The sequence below is a fragment of the Polyodon spathula genome, chromosome 19, assembly GCF_017654505.1.
Source record: "Polyodon spathula isolate WHYD16114869_AA chromosome 19, ASM1765450v1, whole genome shotgun sequence".
NCBI lineage: Eukaryota > Metazoa > Chordata > Actinopteri > Acipenseriformes > Polyodontidae > Polyodon > Polyodon spathula.
The window spans coordinates 8,336,182-8,354,632 of record NC_054552.1 but is presented as its reverse complement, the minus strand read 5'-3'; the positions used below and the strand labels follow the sequence as shown (position 1 = coordinate 8,354,632).

Here is an 18,451-nt window from a genome sequence, read left to right as displayed (position 1 = left end):
CTCCTGAGCTGAGCTGAGCTGGGCTGGGCTGTTGCACCTGTGCTGTGATCACTCCTTGGAATAAACTTTGGTTTTTCAGGGCCTTCAATCCAGCACCTTTCCCAAGCACTAGAATTTAATTTAACGGAGTCCCAGAGTGGCTCATCCAGTTGAAGCGCTGCAGCTGGGCGCATAAGGATGGGTCACACAGCTTGGGCGGTGCCAGTTCACGTCCAGGCTGTGCAAAGAGGCCAAACTTTTCTGGGGACCCCGAGGGGGCGTCCCATTGGCTGTGATTGGGGGATGGGAAATTGTCAGGGATTGCTTCTCTTCAACAGCAAACCCGACTGGCCAGACACCGAGCACGTTCAGAGTGGAGGCAGGGTTGGTCTCTGTTCTCCCTGGGATCGGTAGCCCGTCCGCCTCCTGCTCTGGATTGCTCGGTGTGAAAACGATTCTGGCTTTAAGCTTGTGAGATCGGAGGATGCTCACACACCCTCAGAACGTCTGTGCTGTGTGGGGACACAGTGCGGTGAAGAGAAAAAACTTAATTGTACATTCCAAATTGGGGGGGGGGGAATAAAAATTGGTCACTCTAAATTAAAAGTAAATAAATACATTTAAGAGGGAAAAACAGAAAGCAAATGCAGCTGTGTTACCATAATTAAAACAATGGCTGTGGCATAACTGCCATTACAATTGTAAGGGTGGGAATAAGGTGAGATGTGGTGGTGGTTCTGGTTGTAGTAAGGGATCTGGAAATGTAACTGTCTTAAAAAACAGAAAATGAAAGGGCAAGCAGCCACAGGGAAGGCCATCATTGGGCAGATAACTACCAACCAATACCAGAACTCTAGCTACACTATTCAGTTATTGAAGACTTAGGATCCAGACACTTGCTTTTGATATAACCCAGTCATATGGCCTCACAGGTGGCAAATGTTCAAGCAATATTAAAATCCAGGCCTATTAATCCCCTCCTCTAATATATCCCCCATCCTTTTATTCCAAGAACAATAATGTCAGCTGATTTGGTAATGTCTGTTTAAAATGTGTTTTTCTTCAAGGGTTATGGTTCAAACACAACTTTTTTTTTTCTTTTTTTCTGTATTTAAAATGCAGATATTTTAAGACTGGATGCAAATGATTTGCTGAGAAAAGCCCTGGAAATCTCATTCTGATTTGTTATACAGTATCCTCTTTTGAAATGTTTCCATTTAGAAATAAGAAGTTACACACCATGGGGCTGAATTCTCAAAACTAGTTACTATTAGTGGAATTTTTGTCTGAAAAATTTGGAGTAAATAGCTGTGAGAATCTGGCCAACACTTGTGCGTATTCAGTAAGAGAGCCATTTCTTTCATTGTACAACATACATGCATAGACACATACACACACACACATACATGCATAGACACAGACACACACACATACATACATACATGCATACAGCAATGGCAAAAAGTTTTGCATCACCCTATGTAACTAACTAATTTAGCTTCATAAAGTCGAAGAAACATGCTGAATAATGTTACTTTAGCATATTGAATTACATACCACTGTAGTTTTCCCATATACTTAAGAACCGACAAATTGAAAAATGTGACATTTCAAAATCTAACATGCAATACTGTACTACTATTATGACTTCTGGTAAACTTTTGCAAAGTCATTTTGTAGTTTCTTTGATTTACAGTAAAAGATCTACATGTTTATATAGTTGTTGTTTTTTAATTGTTCAATCCTAAAATTTTAGGTGATGCAAAACTTTTGGTTATAGCTGTGCAAACATGCATGTTGGAGGAAATACGGACACTGCTTTGTGTAAACCAGCAGATACCATCTCTATAAACTGGATATAGCTGGTCTCCACATTCTTCCCAATTATATCAGTCATGTGTAACTCAATCTAAAACCTCAATCTGTGCCGCTGTCTGCTGGCTTAAACCAGAATACATAATTGAGGCAAAAGATGTAATATTTTACAGCGTTAATCCTATAAATGCTGTATATTTTGCTGGAGAAAGCTTTTTTTGGGGGTGGGGTGGGGTAGGATTAAATACTGTTCAATTGCAAGAGCACTTCTGCCAGTAATTAAAAAAAACTAGATTAATTTCTATAGTTATTGTAGCTCATTTCTAAATCCTTTAATGCTTTGAAGCTACAATGCACTTATAACCATGTTGGCAATTACATCATTTTCCATACACATGTACAGATGCAATATTTGTAACTTGCTTAAACAAACTATTGGCTATTGAACTGCAATTTCTGGACTAATGGTTTCAATTGTGCTCTTCAAACAAATCGCATTTCAGGTTCACTATGCATTCTCTTTTAATGCGGTACAAAGAAAGAAATCCTGCAGCATAAATATAACGTGCAGATTTGGACCTTGCATTGAATAAAAATGAGCTCTGTTGATTGCGATACATTATTACAATCTAAACTCTAACGCTCAAACAAACTCTTATCATAAATGTGGTCTGATAGACTCAAAAGCATAAACTATTTTTACTCACACCAGACCCTTGCTTGTAGACAAAGAAACAAGCTATAGTATATTAAAGATTTCATACAATTTCCTTACAATTTTTAATAAGACTATTATTTGAATGCCAATAACACATGAACCAGATATTTGTCCTTGGTTATTTGTATATATATATATATATATATATATATATATATATATATATATATATATATATATATATATATATATATATATATATATATATATATATATATCATCTTCTTGTTTCAAATCTAATGATGTGACAAACCGCTTTTACTAAACATGCCCTCTAGCACTAGCAAAGGAAACTGTTTCAGTTTGCAAACCAGACAATAGGAAATCACAGCCTTTGGGACATGGGGATTTTAACTTCCAGCATTAAATATGCAGAAAGGGATTTCGTGGTAAGCAGTTGTACACTAAGAATGTGTTAGTCTTTGTTTGGAGTGCGCCTATCCCAGATGTTTTTCATTATGGCATAAGAAACATTGGCTACAATGAAGCCTGTGTGTATTACAGTAAAGCCAATATCTATGAGTTACAGAATCCACATGGGGGGTAGATACTGAGCTGATAAAGTGCGTTCCATCAAAGGGAATGCCAAAGGCTGCTTAATACAGGTGACCAACAAACCAGGTTTCATTGCGTCTTTTTTCTATACACGGAAGCACTGCTCTACCCTACTCAGGCACTCAGTAAGACATGTGTTTCTATTTTGACTGCAGTTTGACTGAATTTGTAGCAGCCATGGAAACAATAGATTGACCATTAAAAGTTTTACGTTTGATCATTCCACAGAGTTTACCAAGCCAACCACCACACGTGAAACACAATTTTATCGTTTCTCCTGTAAACATGAAGACAAAAGGATCGAAATAGGGTTTAGTGTGATACAGAATCTTTGTCCCTAAAAGATTGCATTAGAATACACAAGAGCAAAAAATTGAGTTATATAATTTCTTATTGTGATATTCCGATGGTCTGATTTCACCGCAATGAGCAGGAATCTACTTAACATTTTCAGAATATTTAATTTCTTTCCTGTTTAATATTCTATCAGCTGTGTTTTGCATAATTATTGATTGCTTTGTCTGTGCAATGGGCAGTGATGTATGATACACTGCTGTTACAAATTGTGTCCCGTCAGTGAGATGAGAGGAGGTTAAAAGCTCTAAAACCACAAATGCTGACGTGTCCAGCTCTTTTGCATTGTGGTTAAGACGCTTGCTTGCAGTGCGTAGGGTTACCAGTTCACAACCAGCCTCCGCCCTGTCACATCTGCTTATGTTGTTGCTTACCAGGTTTACTAGGGGTGTGCAACAGTACTGCCTGTCCCCTCTGCAACTGTGAGCCACTAAATTCAAAATTACTTGAATAAAAGGCGTCTGCCAAATAAATAAATACAAAATAATACAAATAAATAAAATCTCTATAGAAAGCATCCAAAAAAAAAGGTGTAGACTTGAAATACAACTCCAAAACATGCCTGCGAAATTCTTTATATAGTTATAAAAATATATTCATTGAGAAAACCTTTATTACTGAAAAACATGAAGCAAACAAAATGTAGACATTTGAAAGCCTATTACAACTGTAGTTATATATACAGTGGTTTGCAGAAGTATTCACCCCTCTGCAAAGTTTTCACATTTTGTTGGCACCTGAGCATACTCAGGTGCCAACAAAAGTGGTTTAATTTGTAGATAATTTCCCTCAGGTATATAAAGACTTTCAAGCTGCAACTCACATAGTGATCCAATAAAGCAACCATGAAGACCAAGGAGCTTTCAAAACAAGGGATAAAGTGGTAGAGAGGCACAGAGCAGGAGAAGGGTGCAAGAAAATTTCAGGCACCGATTATTTGTCTCAGCTGAGTGAAGTCCATCATTAAGAAGTAGAAGATGCATCATACCACTTAGACACTACCCAGATCAGGTCGCCCTCCCAAACTTAGCAGACAGGCAAGCAGGAAACTGGTTTTGGATGTCACTCGGAAGCACACAATGACCTTGAGAGATCTGCAAAGTTCTGTGTCTGAGATGGGAGTCAGTGTTCACACATCAACAATAAGGTCACTACACAAAGCTGGCCTGTATGGATGAGTGGCAAGAAAGAAGCCATTACTCAAAAAGCCTCATCTTAAAGCACATCTGGAGTATGCAAAAAAAGCATGTAGATGATACTGCAGGCATGTGGAAAAAGGTTTTGTGGTCAGACGAGGCAAAATTTAACTTTTCAGTCTAAATTCCAAGCGTTACGTCTGGCGCAAGCCCAACACGGCACATCACCCAGGCAACACCATCCCAACTGCCAAGCATGGTGATGGCAGCATCATGTTATGGGGATGCTCCTCTTCAGCAGGGACTGGGAAGCTGGTCAGGATAGAGGGGATGGTGCAAAGTACAGGCAAATCCTTGAAGAAAACCTGTTTGAGTCAGCCAAGACCATGAAACTGGGGAGGAAATTCACATTTGAGCAGGACAATGACCCGAAGCACAAAGCCAAAGCCACACTGGAGTGGTTGAACAAAAAGAGATGTACTGTTCTTGAGTGGCCCAGTTAAAGTCTTGACTTGAATCCAATCAAATTTATGGCGAGACTTGAAGATTGCAGTCCATCAACGATCCCCAACAAACTTCTTAGAACTGGAGCAATTTTCCTGTGAAGAATGGCAAAAATTGTGACATTATTGGTAGGGGGTGAATACTTCTGCAAACTATATTTATATAATGACATGACACACACACATTTTTTTCAGCACTCTAGTGAAACCAAATTAAAGTATTTGCAAAATTACCCGGACAGAAATCTACATAGCAACAAAAACTAAAATAAAAGGGCTATTCCGTTCATAACACAGTCATGATTTGTCATCAGTGCAGTTTATCACAGGGCAGGCTTGGATTTGCTTTGTTTGTTCAGAGTTTGTTGCTGTTCTGAAAACAAATTGGAAAAGGTAGAACTGGGACAATTATTACTATAGCATGTCATTTTAGTAATTTGAAAGTTATTATAGCCTTAGAGTACAGGAGTCTGCAAAACCATATATGGTTATTAGTGCTTTCTCTGGATCCCTTTGTGTGTTACAGAGTGCAGAACCAGTCTTTCGTGCTGAACGGCACTGGGTCCATATAATGGGTTCAATATGTGACAAACAATGATAGATTGTACTGTTAGAAAACCCATAATGTTAAGCTGTATATTTGGAAACCGTAGGGGCATTGACTTGTGGAACCACTTATAATAAATGGGAATCCAACAAGGCTTTTAATAGTTTCAATTAGAGCTGATTCCTGTTTAATTGGAGTAATACACGCATGGCACAGCAGGGGTATATTCAAGTGATGTAAACAGTGGAAGATCTAAATTCCACCATTGTTTTTAAATAAAGCATAAGGTCCAAGGATGTGAAAATCAAACACAGAAACAGTGCATTGTAGTCTCTTTATCCTCTGAAAATATAAAAAACACAGCCTATTTCAATTATTCAAAAGCAGGCAGTATCTAGATCTGCTGCATTGGGATCAATTGAATAGCAAGCTCGCAATGAGACCTCACTAAACCTAGAGATCATTGGAGGGCTGTGCACTGCTGTTGGGCCCAAAGATCTTTGTTGTCTAGTATGAACTAATTTCTTAATGTAATTTAATATATTAAAATACATCATATATCTGTCTGTTTTAGTGTTCAATTCTATTTTTTTTTTAAATTGAAAGCATTCAAAAATATATTGAAATAAGTATTTTCAACTCTGACATCTTGCTATTATTTGTTGCTAGAGGCCCTTGTCTTATTACCTATTCCATCCACTTCTGAGGTACATTTCTTATTAACCCTTACAGAACTGAAGACAAGTACAGTGTGTTTCATGTCATCTTGCTTTGTTATGGTGTTTTCTTGTGCCCCGATATCAATAGTATGGTAACTATAAACTTCATACAAATATGGATATAAAATAGCTTTTATTGTACTTGAGAAATGTGTCAGCTAACTGATTCATTTTTTTAAGATAAAGTCATTTTATGGTTTTTGTTACTGACTTTAATCCTGGCAGTGGTAGCATTTTCAGAAATAACTTTAAGAGAAACAACATTAACAATGTATTCTTTTTGTGGGGTTACATTTGACCAAACTTCATGAGGTCCAAATGCATACTTTGAACCCCCACAGCCCTACAATATTTGCTGCTCCTGCTTGAATCTGTTGCGCAGGGACCCTCAACATACAGTACTGCTGGATCCATTGGTGGGTAAGCATAAAGCCTCTCTGTACTGACAATAGGTTTAGGGAAACAAAGAGAACTGTGTCATGTTACAGCTCCAGGAAGATAAGGACACATTTAAAGGCTTGATCTGTGTTAAGCAACCAACATGTTATTGAACTGGGTAATAAAAGAGTAAAAGAAAAACCCAGATAAATAAATAGGATCCAAAACTGTTTTCTTGTATTCCTGTTCCCTAGACTTTAATGCAGTTTATTTCTGGATCATTTCCAAATATTAGTATTGGATAATGAAAACAATTGGGAATATTTCAATAAGTGCCATGTCAAAGGTAATTGTATGCCCCCCCCATTGGGTTTCAAAGAGGCCCTTTTGCTTGCATTGACACGCACACACACACGCACACACACACACACACACACACACACATGCAATCTATACAGTATTTGAGCGAACTACAAATGAAAGAAACAGCATAAAGCAAAACACACTGTAATTAAGCAAGCTTGCTATTTAGTTTTTTGTGATTTGATATTCAAGCTCGTTTTTTAATATGTATCCTTTGATTATAAAGATATGGGATGTGAATTCACAGCTAACTAAATTAGAAATTGCAAAGCCCTTAAAGAGTAAGTAGCAGGTAAGTGATGTGGTACGGAACAGAAAAGACACCTCTTCTTATGTTTTAAATGTTTTTAATTGCTCATCCTGCAAAGATTTAGAGGATAGATCTCAAATCCCAGTGCACTAGAGCTGCCATTTTGAAAAGAGCTTTGAAAAAGACTTTAAAGTTATTATAAGTGTAAAAAGTTGTCATGCTGTTAACAATGAAAAGAAATGACATGCACATTATTGAAACAGTTGCAGCAACACATGGGGACATATAATGCTGTATTTTTCAGAACCCCACTACCTACTCTTGAAGGTACCATGTTAACATTAATGTGAATTATAAAAAGTCTTACAATATTTAGCTTTCAATTGCAAGATATAAGAACTAAAGCTGTATTTAAACAACGTTTGTTAACTTGGGGTACAGTTGTTAATTCTAACTCTTATTTTCTGTTTCAAGTATTGTTCTTCTGAAGGTTTTAGTATGTGCTCAGTTACTATATGTTCTTTTTATAATATAACAATTTAAACTGCATTTAATTCAACACTTTACAGATCAATTGAATAAACACCACTTTGTCAAAGAAAAATGCCTGCTTTTAAAAAGTAACAGTATCTGTTATACATTCTGTTTGTTGAGTCAATAAAAGAACATGTACAAAGAAAAGGTCTAACATTTGGAGAGATTTTTTGAAAACTGACAAGACATAACTTGAGGTTTTTTCATGATCAGATAACATAAAGGACAGAAAAATATAACCTGTGAGTCTCTTTTAATTAGACCTACCTGTTTGCCACATGAAAAGAAGGTAGACCAGTGCCCCTGTGAGGCTTAGGAGATACATTCTTGATACATTTAAGACCAGTTTTGCTGTTTGCGATAGATTCATGTTTAGTTTGGCATTCAATATGAATGTACCGTTAATTAATGTTTTTTTCGTATGGATTAATTACATAGTACTATTGTAAGTACAGTGGTGTTTAATACGATAAAGACAGCTCAATGCAATCTGATTGCTAATCAATAAGTACATAATCTAAAGTTCTTGATGTATAAGTAATGAACAAAAGACAAAACATACTCCCAGCCCCAGTGATAAACTAATAAAGGAATGTAAGGAATCCAGAATAGAAATAATGTGTTGACTTTAGTTTTTAGTCAAAACATAAGCAGCTGCGTTTTGCACCAGCTGAAACTTTGAAAGAAACAGACGGTGGAGTCCTGCAGCAAACCAAGCATCACAGCGACCAATCCTTAAAGTAGATGTACCAGCAAAACCATTCCTACACCTTACCTTTCGTGCACTATACACAGAGCTCAGGTGTGCAATTCTGTAGGAAACATTCACCTCAGCAGTGTCTTCATGACTGAAACATATTACTGGAAGAATCCAAACAGAGTCAATAGGTGAAGCAGCTGGTCTGTGAATGATAGGAAGAAAGGCTCCCTGGTCAAGCCAGGGAGATCCACTATGGGCAGTGTTGCAGGGGGGGCAGGTAAACGGTTACACTCTGGTGTGCTAACTGCTGTACTTAGAGAGCTTTATTGAGGCCACAAGTGTGCTAACTGAAACCGAAAATGATATATAAAGGGATCCTCAAGGAGAAGATAAATGGGATGATAGTTCAATGTTCAATTTTGGAAATCGGGGTTTTTTTTTCCCTCCAAAAAAAGTTGTGAATGCTAAAACAAAACAAACAAACAAGTCTTGACCCCACGGACAGTTATCGCAATACACACGTTGAATTTGAGTTTGACGGAAGCAAGCCACTCTTACCTAACTGAGGCAGCAACTTTATAGTTACGCTGTATTGTCGCATTAAAAAGTTCCACTGTTTAGTTATGTTAATATTTTTGTAATATCTATTTTTGGTTGTTTTGTGCTGGTGTGTTCTTTATGCCAGTAGTACAGGCAGAGTGGAATGCGTGTTGAGTTACATTAATATTACGACAAGTTAAGAAATACAAAAAATCATGCTGTATTGATAATCTTTCTTTATCGAGGGCAATAAAAAGGGTATGTCTAGGAGATTTGGATTTACGTGTTGCCGCTGCCTGGAGGCGCTCAGTGCCCCTGGTTCATTAGCATTGAGTTAGGACTTGCAACTGCAAGTGTAGTGAGTGGGTAGTCGTGTTTGTCCTGTGACGTCACCCGGTTTCCGCTGTCACTCGTTTCTGTAGTGTGCTTGTTGAGCGGAGTTACCCAGTGCAGAGGTTGTACAAAGTAATAGACGATCCACTATTTAGGATACAAACTTTTTGCAAAAATAAATAAGATCATGGAGCCGGAATAAGGAAAATATTGCCACAAGGACTTGCAATGGAGACTTTGTTCATCGGGTTACTGCTTTACAGTTATTTCCTTCTGGTTGGTGGTAAGTTTTGACTTTTTTTTGTTGAGATTCCCAAGATGGTAAAATAACGTACGGACATTGTTGCTGTATGCAAGGCACCAGTATGGCTCCTCGTTTTCATGTATGGATCAGGGAGAAAGGGGATAAAACACAGGGGTGTTTTGCTGTAACCAAAAGTGATTATTTATTTATTTATGAACTGTTTGGTATCAATCGAGTGTTTTTTTTTTTTGTTTTTTTTTTGCAGCACATTTTTAAAAAATATATATTCGTCGCAATGTAAAAGAACGTTTGTAATTAAGTGTAGTTTTGGAGAGTGAAAGAAAACCAACTTGCCATGTTAGTTCGGAGATTTGTCTTAATTTTTTTGTTAAAACTTTGTTAGAAATATGCATTTGCGTTCCATTTGTTAAACAAAAGTTTTTTGTAATGCTGTCGAGGCCTCCGAGTGAGTTGCGATTGATTAGAAGCGGTGTCGGGTGTCACAAAGTTTAGAACCTTTTCTTTTACTGACTTTAAAAACATCTGCTGCTCAGTGGTAAAGAAAAAAAAAAAGAAGTGAAAACCACCCGTGATTTAGATTTTTCTTGCTAATGCGACCATGTCGATTTCCAAGTAAAGTAAAATAATTTGTTTCACGTAGCCTACTGTGGCAATAAATCTGCAGTTTGCATAATTGAGGGGGTGGCTGAGATATGGGGGCATTCTTATTGAAGTTTAATCCATCGCCTCAGCCAAGAAATGGTAGTACACTTTTTATTGAATTAAATTATTAGTTATTATTATTGTTTAAATTAGTTAACTGTTTTATTATGTGATGCTTTTATTTCTTGGATAAAAATAAATAAATAAATGCATACTGCGTAATTCTATTCTGTATAAGAGCTGTTATACCGTAGTGGTACTTTTTAAAGTTTGATCATTCAATTTTTTTCAGTTTAGTATTTGTCTATCTATCTATCTATCTATCTATCTATCTATATCTATATCTATATCTATATATCTATATATATATATATATATATATATATATATATATATATATATATATATATATATATATATATATATATATAGCGTACCTCGCAATGACCATTTAAATTTGATTTAACGTGCAATTAAGTTATCAATTAATTAATTTATTGACTTCTTAATGGACTTGAAATTTAATGTGCCCATACTAGTGTTTCAGCTTACCTGTTTTATATAAAACTAAAACTTGTACACCACGGTGGTGCCATAATAAAAATTATTTTTTATATATATATATTATATATATATATATATATATCTATATATATATATATATATATATATATATATCTTATATCTATTAATATATAGATATCTATATACTATATAGTAGAGATAGATGCGGACTGTGTACAAATTATTATGGGCATGTTTGGACTTAGTTCATAAGAAACAATCTTTCGTTATGCTAGGTGCAATACTGTCACATTAAATGAACAATAGGTTCCAAATTGTTTATTTACTTTTGGTTTTATGGCATATGTACCCGATTGAAACCACGTTTGTGTTTATTTTAATTGTTTTCGATTACAATATACACACAACAAACACAAGTGTCAACAAAACAGTACTGTATAAACACTAGAATGTGTTTATGAGATGTTGCATCATATTTGTTCATTTATTAAACACATACGTACCGTGTGTATTTCGTGCAGAAATAAAAAGAAAAACGTTTTAAATGAAGTACGGTATGTAAGAAAGGAGAAAGAAAGCGTGCATTTAGATCCGTTAAATATAATAACTTGTATCTTAGCTAGTTTTGCTCCGAACTCTTCATATTCTTCAGATTTTATTATAGTAACTGTCAGGCTGTATGATTAGATCTTCCATTAAAACTATCCCTGCTGTATACTGTAGCTACAATAAACTCTTGGCATTGCATACTTTCTAACCTTTGACCCTACTGTCCTAATAGGCACTAAACACTAGTGTGTATTCAATCTTTAACGTCATATGACTTCCTGTGAATGCGAACATGGTAAGGACAAAGTGAGCTACTTATACATACGCAGGTAATCAAGTTCACAATGTGGGGGGGGGGGGTGTTGCAAATCTTTAAAATGTGTTCCATTATAAAATATTCTAAAGTGGGCTATTGTATTTATTTAAAACCAGGTATTTACCCAGTAAGACTGATTGCTCATTTACAAACTTCTCTGAAACGAATCAAAATTAAGTACCAGCATACCGAAGGGGGAAAAAAAAAAAAATCATGCATTTCTTAATTATTGATCAAAGAATCAAGTAAATTCTGAAAATTCTTCTCTGAACCAAATGAGATTTCCAAACCAACTTTTTAAGAAAGCCTTCTATTTTGTATAGATTAGATTCTTAATTTGAATAGGATACACTGTGTCAGCCTAATTAAACCTAGGCTGCTAAAATGTAGCTTAGTTTTTCAGTTTTAAATTACAGCTCAGGTAAGCTGACAAAGGATTCAGTTGGTTTATGGTTTACAAAGGGGACATACCAAGGCAAGTTTCTGCTGCTGTAAACTGATAGCCTGAGTAATTTAAGGTAGGGTTTTGAATTGAGGCTGTTGGGATGAAAGCAAATAGCAAAAAAAAAAAAAAAAAAAAAAAAAAGGGTCTGGGTTATTGAAGGTTACAGACAAAAGCAATTCTGCTTCAGCATTGTTTGCTGTTTTAGGCATGTAAATGAACGATTCTTCTGTACTGACGCTTTCATAGAAGATAACTTGTCAGCAGAAATAGGTGTGAACCGTCATTTAATATGTATATGAAAATTGTATGTCTAAATGTGTTTTACTGATGGAAATTCCCTGTTTTAATGTATTTCTAAATGTAGGGTAACATACTCCGTTCTTTGGTGTATTTATTTGTTGAAGTAGTAATACATTTAGGCTATGACTAATCAAAGTTTACTATGGCCATTTTGCTGTTTTACAATGCTATACATTTACCATGATTTGCCATATTTTTACAGTATCTCCCCGGGCTTACAATATTTGCCTGTGCTTTCACTATGCTTTATTACACTTTGCTGTGTTTTTACTGTGGTAAACTTTTATCAGGTCATGTTTTTTGTAATGCTAAAGTTAATTCATTGAAAAAAATCATTCAAACGGAATAGTAGTTGGGAAGGATCTAGGAATCCTGTTAAAGCCTGGTAATACACTGTTAATTGCAGGTGTCAGAAAAGCTCTTGTGTTAGTGCAGTCTGACTCAGTAATTGGTATCCTTAGGCTAGTTTGTCGTAGTATATAGGAACAATACAACAAATCAGAAAATAAGTGTCAATCCATCATTGGCTTATATAAAGCATGTGACCAATTGTTTCATCATTTCAGCGCCAGGAGCGATAGCAAGGGGATGTTTAAAACACAAATAGAGCTCTTAATTAAATGCCAGGTTTGAACATGTTTACAATAGCAGACACAGTGATTTTAATATATAGAGCCACCTCAGACGAAGCAGTCTGTACTAAAGGCAGTGCAGGTTTTATAGTACTGTAGGACCTCATGGAAATGTTACGTTTATCAGTATATCAAATTGTGTTAACAGCAGGTTTGGGGTCAATTCCTGTTTTCATTTCCAACACATCATTGATCAAAATTGCAGTTGGCAGTAATCTTTGCACAGTGGCAGACAATTACTTAAATGTAAGTCACTGTAAGTCATATGAAAGCAGAACAATCACAACAATTATTATGGCTTTTAGATATCAATTCCAATTCCTTTGAAGTAATTGGAATTGGGATTTAATTTAAAAAAGAATAATTGGAATTTAAAAGCAGGAATCGAACCCAGCCCTGGTTAACAGTTGTCTTGTAGTTGTGTTGACTTCCAGACTAAAAGGGTATTTATCATAATTTAATTATACCCTTTATATACATATTTAAGTTGCACCCTCTTATATAATCTAACAGCCCATATCCTTGCTGTAAAATAATCACAGAAAGATATACAGTGTACAAGGCGAAGTATCTCTAGTATGTTTTAGGAATTAATTGATTTATGTTACGTCTTTATTTTGTAGCTTTTTAGTACTTGTATTAAAATGCTGTACATTTTCTGCATAGCTAGTTTAACTGCACAGATTTGCTCATTTAGATTCTGATGGTTATACAAATGTACAATACAGTAGTCCCTCACTAAACCGAGGACAGCTTACCTGGGATGATTAAGTGTCCTTTTCACTAAAATACCTGCAATGCATTATTTGTACACATTACATTTTGAATGACTGTACAGTATACACATAGTAAAGACGAATGAATACCTAGTGCATTTTTCTTTTTTTGCACAAAACAACAAAAAATAGTTAATGTTGCCGCATTTACAAGCTACGATACCATACAGTATGTTACATATACTGCGCACAAGAAAGCAATAATACATCAATTTTAAATGAACATCGAATAGTTGACTGTGTCTGCATAGCTGCAAGAAAAACCCATACCTGTTGCTCTTTTCTGAAATAGTCCACAGTTTTCTGTTGGTGTGATAACCTTAGTGTAGGATATTTTGCACACCAGGTGCCTCCATTTTCTCCAGAAATACCTAAAGATACTGGACTTGTAGCATTTGTTTTTTGAAAGAGTGTTCACTGCTGCTTTCACTTAGTTTTTGTAATGAAGTCTCACAAAAGCCTCACAACCACTGGGCCCGTCGTTAGGGTGGAAGTGGCTGCTGCTCTAATACATTGCAAGACCTACTAATTAAATGTCACTGGAACAAATGGAATACTTGGAATTACCTTTGGAATAATGAAATGAAAACTAGCATGTAAAATTCAGCTGTCATTTAAAAATCATCATAAAATACAGTATCGTACATCTCCGATAACCTGGTAATTATTTCTACAATGCAATTTTATTTTTTTTATTGTGATTTCTGTTCGATATGATATTCCCGAGTTGTTGTCACAACCCTAATAGCATCTGCTAAAATATGTGTAATTAAATACACACTAGCTTTCCAGACCCCACTTTTGTTTCTTATATGATACTTGTTTATATTATGTGCTGTAAATGTGTATGAGGATTCGTTATTACCTCATTTCGATATACCCTGTGTCCTTGCAGCTAAACCTACACAGATAGATAATGTAATGCAAGGACCCTTTAACGTATTCTTAGTTTCTAAACCAAGTGAATTGGAAATGAACAGTGGAGGAAAAGAACCCCTGGTGCAAAATAACGTGGTTCCCTTCAAAAGGACTTGCTACACTTCAGCATTTTTCTGAACTGACTGTGCTTCACATTGCACTGAAACAAACTAGCCGAACTCTGTCCTTTTAACCAAGTGGACTAAAAACACCTCTTAAGAAGAACTCCATTCGGTTCAATTTAAAACAAAATCTGAAATTGACAGAGTTCTTTTGTAGCCTTCCCATATGCTTCCAAAACCGAACCACACTCATTTTGAAACAAACCTAGTGTGAATGAACCCTAAGAGTAAATGAATAATTGTTTAATAGGACTCAACACATCTGTAGATTGTAAAACAGTTCCTAGATGTTACATTCTATTTTTTTTTTGAAGTGTGGGTAGATTATAGTATTCCTTTTTCAGTACCTGTTCATTTGTTTGGGTCTTCTGAGGTTTAGGCATCCTCAGGGAATTGCAGATGACAAAGCTACATGGACTCTTTTTTGTTCAGACTTTTAGGTGGGTTTTGCTGTCATGAGATACTGAAACAAACATAATCACACAGTAGAGTTGAAGGGGATTCAGCCTGGGCTCAAGTTTCCTATATTTGAGGAACAAGGTTTTATGTAACTGATATACGCGTCATTATGAAATGAGTACTTGTTTATAGGACGGGTTGGAATTTATATTAGACAGGCAAATCTATTTAATTTTAATTGTTTATGGTTAGTAATCTAGCTAGTAAACAGTTGTTGAGTTTGTTAGGTAACATATGTGGCTGGGCTGCACACATTGCTTGTTAAACTGTACATGGAATTTGTACTTGGGTACTTGTTTTTAAACATAAGAATAAAATTAGTGCCGTGATTGAAATATTGTATTTCCAGTATTTTCTACAATGGGGCGGCTGCTTCTTCGGCATGGTGAGTGAAGGTGATATATAAAAACCAAAGTGCAAATATTCAGAGAAATACAATAACTGCAGCAAATCATGGAAGTGCTCCTTCATGCAACATGGTCAGATTGCATGCTATTTGTATACAGTTACATCTGTATGATTCCAGGAATTGCTTCTGAATTTGCTTCAGAACAAGGCCAGTGTAGTTTTAGCATACTGTGTGAAACAACAGGACTGTACAGTTGTAGGATTAAAGAGTAATGTTGGGATTAGAGTGACCTGGTGGCAAGTTGCTGCACAGAAGTTCAATTCCATATTTTGCTATTTCAGTTTAATTGTATTTTATTGTAGCATTGAATAGGATTGTGGGACACTACAGTTTATAAAAGGATATGGATATGTTAAAATGTTCTGAACAGATCAGGCTAATCCTTGAATTGAAGGGTTTCCAGAAAAAACAAAAAACAAACAAAAAAAAAAACACACACAACGTGAGTAGTATCATAAAGGGTTCCCAGAACGAAACTTCGCTTATGGGGTCTTTACAAATGTAGTTTAAGATTATTGTTACCGTACCACCTAAATGTGTCCTGATTTGATTTCTGGACACCTGAGTTTTAAAAAAAAAAAAAAAAAAAAAAAAGTTAATTGTGAGGACCTCTGAGAGAATTATCTGGGATAAAAAAAAAAAGACACGGACGATTCACATGGCACTAATTTTCACTGATGATGGTAAAAATTCTGCCGTCATCTGTTGATTTTTAGTCCGTTGCCAATCAAGCTTTTGGTTAAACATACTGGCCCCCACAGTTGCAACAATCAGCATTTCATATAGGAAAAGCACTATACATTGGGGGTAGCACAAGAAAAGTGAGTCAAGTTCAAACCCTTTCAGTCCTTGGGATTCTGTTGGGAATCACTTTGGTTTCTCACGGGACTCCTAGATCCCAGTTTGAGCTAGTGCACAACACAATAAAGGAGTTCCCTTTTGAATTATATAACTTAATTTTGACAAAAATAATTCAGGACTGAAAGGGTTCAAGTGTAAACTAGTATGAAACTAATATTTTAATTGTTTTCAGCTGTTTGAATTGAATGGATGGAATAAACAAGTAACATTTAAATAAGATTTTAGATCACTAATAAATAGTTAAGCAATTCTATGCTGGTTTAAAATGTAGTGCACAAACAGTCAAGTGATACAAAACAGTACATTCACAAAAGAAGCACCAGTCATGATCAAATACAGTATATGAGTCAACTAAAATTAGTAGTTCTACCTGTGCTATAGATTTATTTGCCTAGGTATTTATAGCCTCCAGATTGTAATATGACATTTTCCTATGTAATTTACCTAAAAATACTGTAAAAATCGTTGTATAGGTCGCACTGGTATAAAAGTTGCTCCCCCTTTTTGAGACTTCAATTTTAGGAAAACACGTTTTTTTGTGTTTTTAAAATACTTTTTTTACAGTTGAGTTTTTACCTATACGCTCATCACCGGTAAATAAAGAAAGATACACAGGTTTAGTTTCTAAATAACCTTTGTTTGCAACATTTTATTCCATTTAATATTTTTACTGTGTTTTTAGTTAAACTGCTAGAAACTATTTGTTTTTCAAAATGTAAAAAGTAATAATTAGAAGAGCATAAAATCAAGTTATACATTGCACATCACATCTGTATTAAATTACCGGTATTTTATTTTAGCTTATCAAGTACCCAAACAAGTTCAAGAACATTTTACGGAACATTTCTTTCCAAAACCGTACTTGGACAACAGTTCCCACTGCATTGGCTTCAGCAAATTTGTTGTATTAATTCAAATTTGAAAAGAAAAGTATTAAACAGTGCTGTTTCATCAATTAAAAAGCAAAGTGCCCCATTTAATAACCAGTAAACAAAACCTGGTACTGTTGCATATGGTGCAGTACAATTGCGTTCAGTTTCCAGCTGTACAAATACATTCATTTTGTTTTGTTAATCAGAACCATAACCATACACATACTGCACTGACATGTAAAACAAGTTACAGTGTTTATTAAAGTAATTTAAAGTACTCCAAACAAAATGTTTCTACATCGGGCCAAAACACTTTCCTCCTATCAGCTCGTTTTTTTTTTTTTTCTTTTTGGCCATTTTAAGTTTGTCTTTGTTTTCGTCTCCAGTCACGTACTGTTTTTTTCAGCATTGCGATTAACATGTATTTCTGCAAATTCAGTAGCGCACAATTTCAAACCTGTTGGAGCATTTTCTTTTTCTCCTACTGTCCTACTTTATCCAGTCTCAAAGTCACCTGCATTATTATAGCATTGCAATTACAATGAACGGAAGACTTGAAAAGATTACTACACGTTTTTCAAACCAATAGCTGTTTGCTACGGGTCCCAGGGGCGGGTTCAGTTTTTTCAGGCTCGGGAGGAAATTCATAGACTGACAGCTATTTGTGTTAACTCTTAAGTGAAGCAGAGTTACATGTGACATTTCGGGTGAGGTCAGCCAGGAGTCTAAAAACTTGCGTTTCACAAATTAAAAAAATGTAATTAGTACAGTGGTTTTGTGTTTCTACCTAGCAATATGACCTGAATGCCGTAGATCCTGAACATATAAATCGGGTTGTTGAGTTTGTGTGAGCCATAACTGTGGCTGTAGTAATCCCATTGTGGCACTGGCACAGTTGTTTAATTTTAGACACACCAGTGCATACATCGCACCAAT

General features: G+C 35.6%; 1 protein-coding gene across 1 annotated transcript in view; it reads left to right on the top strand.

Annotated features, from left to right (window-relative positions):
- The first annotated feature begins 9,508 nt into the window (after positions 1-9,508).
- The window catches only part of LOC121294405 (low-density lipoprotein receptor-related protein 5-like), a 65,993-nt gene continuing 57,050 nt past the window's right edge, over positions 9,509-18,451 (top strand). The window contains exon 1 of the mRNA XM_041218074.1: positions 9,509-9,707. Coding sequence (XP_041074008.1) covers positions 9,653-9,707 — 55 coding nt within the window. The 5' untranslated portion in view covers positions 9,509-9,652. The remainder of the gene's footprint in view (positions 9,708-18,451) is intronic.